Source organism: Borostomias antarcticus (assembly GCF_949987555.1).
Source record: "Borostomias antarcticus genome assembly, chromosome: 25".
Classification (NCBI taxonomy): Eukaryota; Metazoa; Chordata; class Actinopteri; order Stomiiformes; family Stomiidae; genus Borostomias; species Borostomias antarcticus.
Genome location: NC_140258.1, coordinates 6,971,981 through 6,974,641, shown reverse-complemented (window position 1 = coordinate 6,974,641; position 2,661 = coordinate 6,971,981). Strand labels below are relative to the sequence as shown.

Here is a 2,661-nt window from a genome sequence, read left to right as displayed (position 1 = left end):
GCCCATGGACTCTTCTACATGTTGTCAGGGATTCGAACCGTCGACCCTATGATCGTTGGACGACCCTCTCTACCTCCTGAGCATTTTTCGTACTCCAAAGCAATGCTGATGAATGAATGATCCAGATAAGGAGTGTATTTTAACTGATGTTCCACCCACGCCAACAGGCTCCCTGTAGGCTACACACGCGGTTTGACAGCTGACAGTCCACCACGAGGAGGGTATCGGAATACAGTATCACACAGTATAAAAATAGATTTCCCGACACATGCATACTCACTGTATATACACTGACTGCACTACTTTTTGTAAATTGTCCTTTTTCTTAGCTTATCCTTTTTTGCACTAACATTTTGTAGGCTACTTGCTCTTTGCACTGTCCTGTCTCGTCCCTGCACCCTGTCCAATGTTGTCTCCATGTTATGCACCACGACCGAAAGCAAATTCCTAGTACGCTGAAACACAGATTCTGATTCTGACATCACAGCATGTTTGTGTCACTGCCTAAAGAAAGCAGTAGTAAGCCGTAATGTGTCCAGTGCCGTGCCGTCTGTCATAGCCTCAGTGTGGTACGTTTGAGAAAGGCTGCTGTTGCAGGATTTGTGCAGGGGGCTACTGTACGTCTGGAGCAGACTAAGACACTGAAGCGTCTGTAACATAAATACTGGCGTGCACTAACCAGAACGACGACTGATAGCGCTCTCTGTCTCCCTTCGTATGTCCCCAACTTCAGAGAAGTCTACGGTTATGGTTCAACTTAGAGACAAACACACACACACGCAAACACACATACAAACATGCATTCACGCACATACACACACACACACTGGGAGGGGGGGGGGATTTTCTCTGGTGGATTAAAGCCAAATGTCTGGAAACAGACTTCACATCTGCATCCCGTTAAACACACTAATAACCCCCTCCCTCCCCCCAAACATACACACACTAACACACACAGAATGAGAGAGCGAGAGAGAGTGTGTGAGAGAAAGGGAGAGAGAGAGAGAGAGAGAGCGACCATGCTGTCACAACACTGGAAAGTTGGAGTCAGAGGTAAAGACAATTGTTTAGGGATTCACTTAAACTGTGAAACGTTTTCCTTTCCCAAACACACAAGGGGGACTGCATGTGTACTGCATCAGCTTTGCGCGTGGTGTATAGCCTACAGGCCTAATATGATTCTCTACCAATGTGTCCTGACTCTAATGTCATCTCCATGTTGCCTTTAAAATAACTTGGGGTGACAAGAGACTTCTGAGACCAGCTATAAAACACTGCAACTAAAACCAAACATCAGCAGCAATGTATCCTAGCTTTTTCCCCGCTGACGCACATGCCCAAGCGACCTTGAAAGACGGAGCATAATGCATATATCAAATTAATGATCATAGTTTTCTTCCCCCCTGAGTCGTGCACAACTGTAACAAATGCAGGAATCCCTCAAAACAATATCAAATCCCCCCCAAAGCTAGAGTTTCCAAAATAGAGGCTATACTAACCACAAAAAGCTTCCAATTGATTTCCATTCGACTTTTTGATTCGGTTCCAGGTTTCATCTCATAGAGAAAGGCAGCGAGCGGGCCAGCGAGTCATCAATCACTTGAACACTCCCACCTCCTCTCCTCTCCTCTCCTCCCGGCCGCTCCGCTGGGGGCAGTCGCTGCCGCTCCGCGCCGTCTTAACCTACAGCACACACTCCCCCTGTCACAGTGCGCCCTGGACTTTACACCACACACTCCCCCTGTCACAGTGCGCCCTGGACTCACCACACACTCCCCCTGTCACAGTGCGCCCTGGACTTACCGACAAGCAGCAGCGACCGGACCCCTAACTTTAACGCTGACCTCAAGCATGGATTTGAAATTGATGGCGCTGATGGCTGTGCTCGCGGTGGCGACGTACGCGCCTGTCTCACAAGGTAGGGTTGATAACTAACTTAGCAAGAAAATATTTATTATCTTGTTTTTGAACGGGATGCTTGTTCGTCTTCGGCTATTTGGGGTGCACTATGGGGCTGTGAGCACCCGCAGCAGAACTGTAGCGAGAAGAAATTGTGTTATTACATTTTTCATAGTTTTGTCAAATTGGTGATTTACTGGTAGCCTATATTGCGCTCACACGTACCCCACAGTAATTTCTTGATTTCCTATTTAACTAAATAGCCTACGTAGGGACTCAGTGACCAGTCGTTTTATTTTAAGGCTATTTAAAATCATTTGACATTAAATACAGCGTGTAGCTAGTAGCCTACTTGACATGCAGTCTATTTGTTGTGGTCATTTTTATATAGACATTATACACGATTATACAATGTTATAGGCCTAGCCTACACTTTCCACAAATGTCTTCTGGCGTTAAAGAAAACTGAATTGTTCAAACCAAAGTGTTCAACGACTTTGCATTCCTTTTGGGCTGTGAATGTATTCTATTTAGGATCTTATTCCTCGCTAGATAAGCCGTGAAGGTTTGACACTTAGGATGCATTATAGCCGTTTGACACCGCGCGGAAAGGTAGTAAAACAAACACCCCTGGGCGGACTCTGAGAGACCCAGCAACACTCTGTCGCATCGGTGATTAATGTATATGTTGTTACTGCTCTTTGTTTTCATTTAATTACCCTCAAACTAGGCAGTGAGACAAGGCCTCTGCCATCGTGGCGA

At 46.1% G+C, this 2,661-nt stretch overlaps 1 protein-coding gene across 2 annotated transcripts in view; it reads left to right on the top strand.

The window, feature by feature from the left end:
- Window positions 1-1,797: 1,797 nt before the first annotated feature.
- The window catches only part of cxcl12a (chemokine (C-X-C motif) ligand 12a (stromal cell-derived factor 1)), a gene marked incomplete at its 3' end in the record, with an annotated part of 6,446 nt that continues 5,582 nt past the window's right edge, over window positions 1,798-2,661 (top strand). For both annotated transcript variants that reach the window (XM_084458851.1, XM_084458852.1), the window contains exon 1: window positions 1,798-1,918. In XM_084458851.1, the coding sequence (XP_084314977.1) occupies window positions 1,852-1,918 (67 nt within the window). In that variant the 5' untranslated portion in view covers window positions 1,798-1,851. The remainder of the gene's footprint in view (window positions 1,919-2,661) is intronic.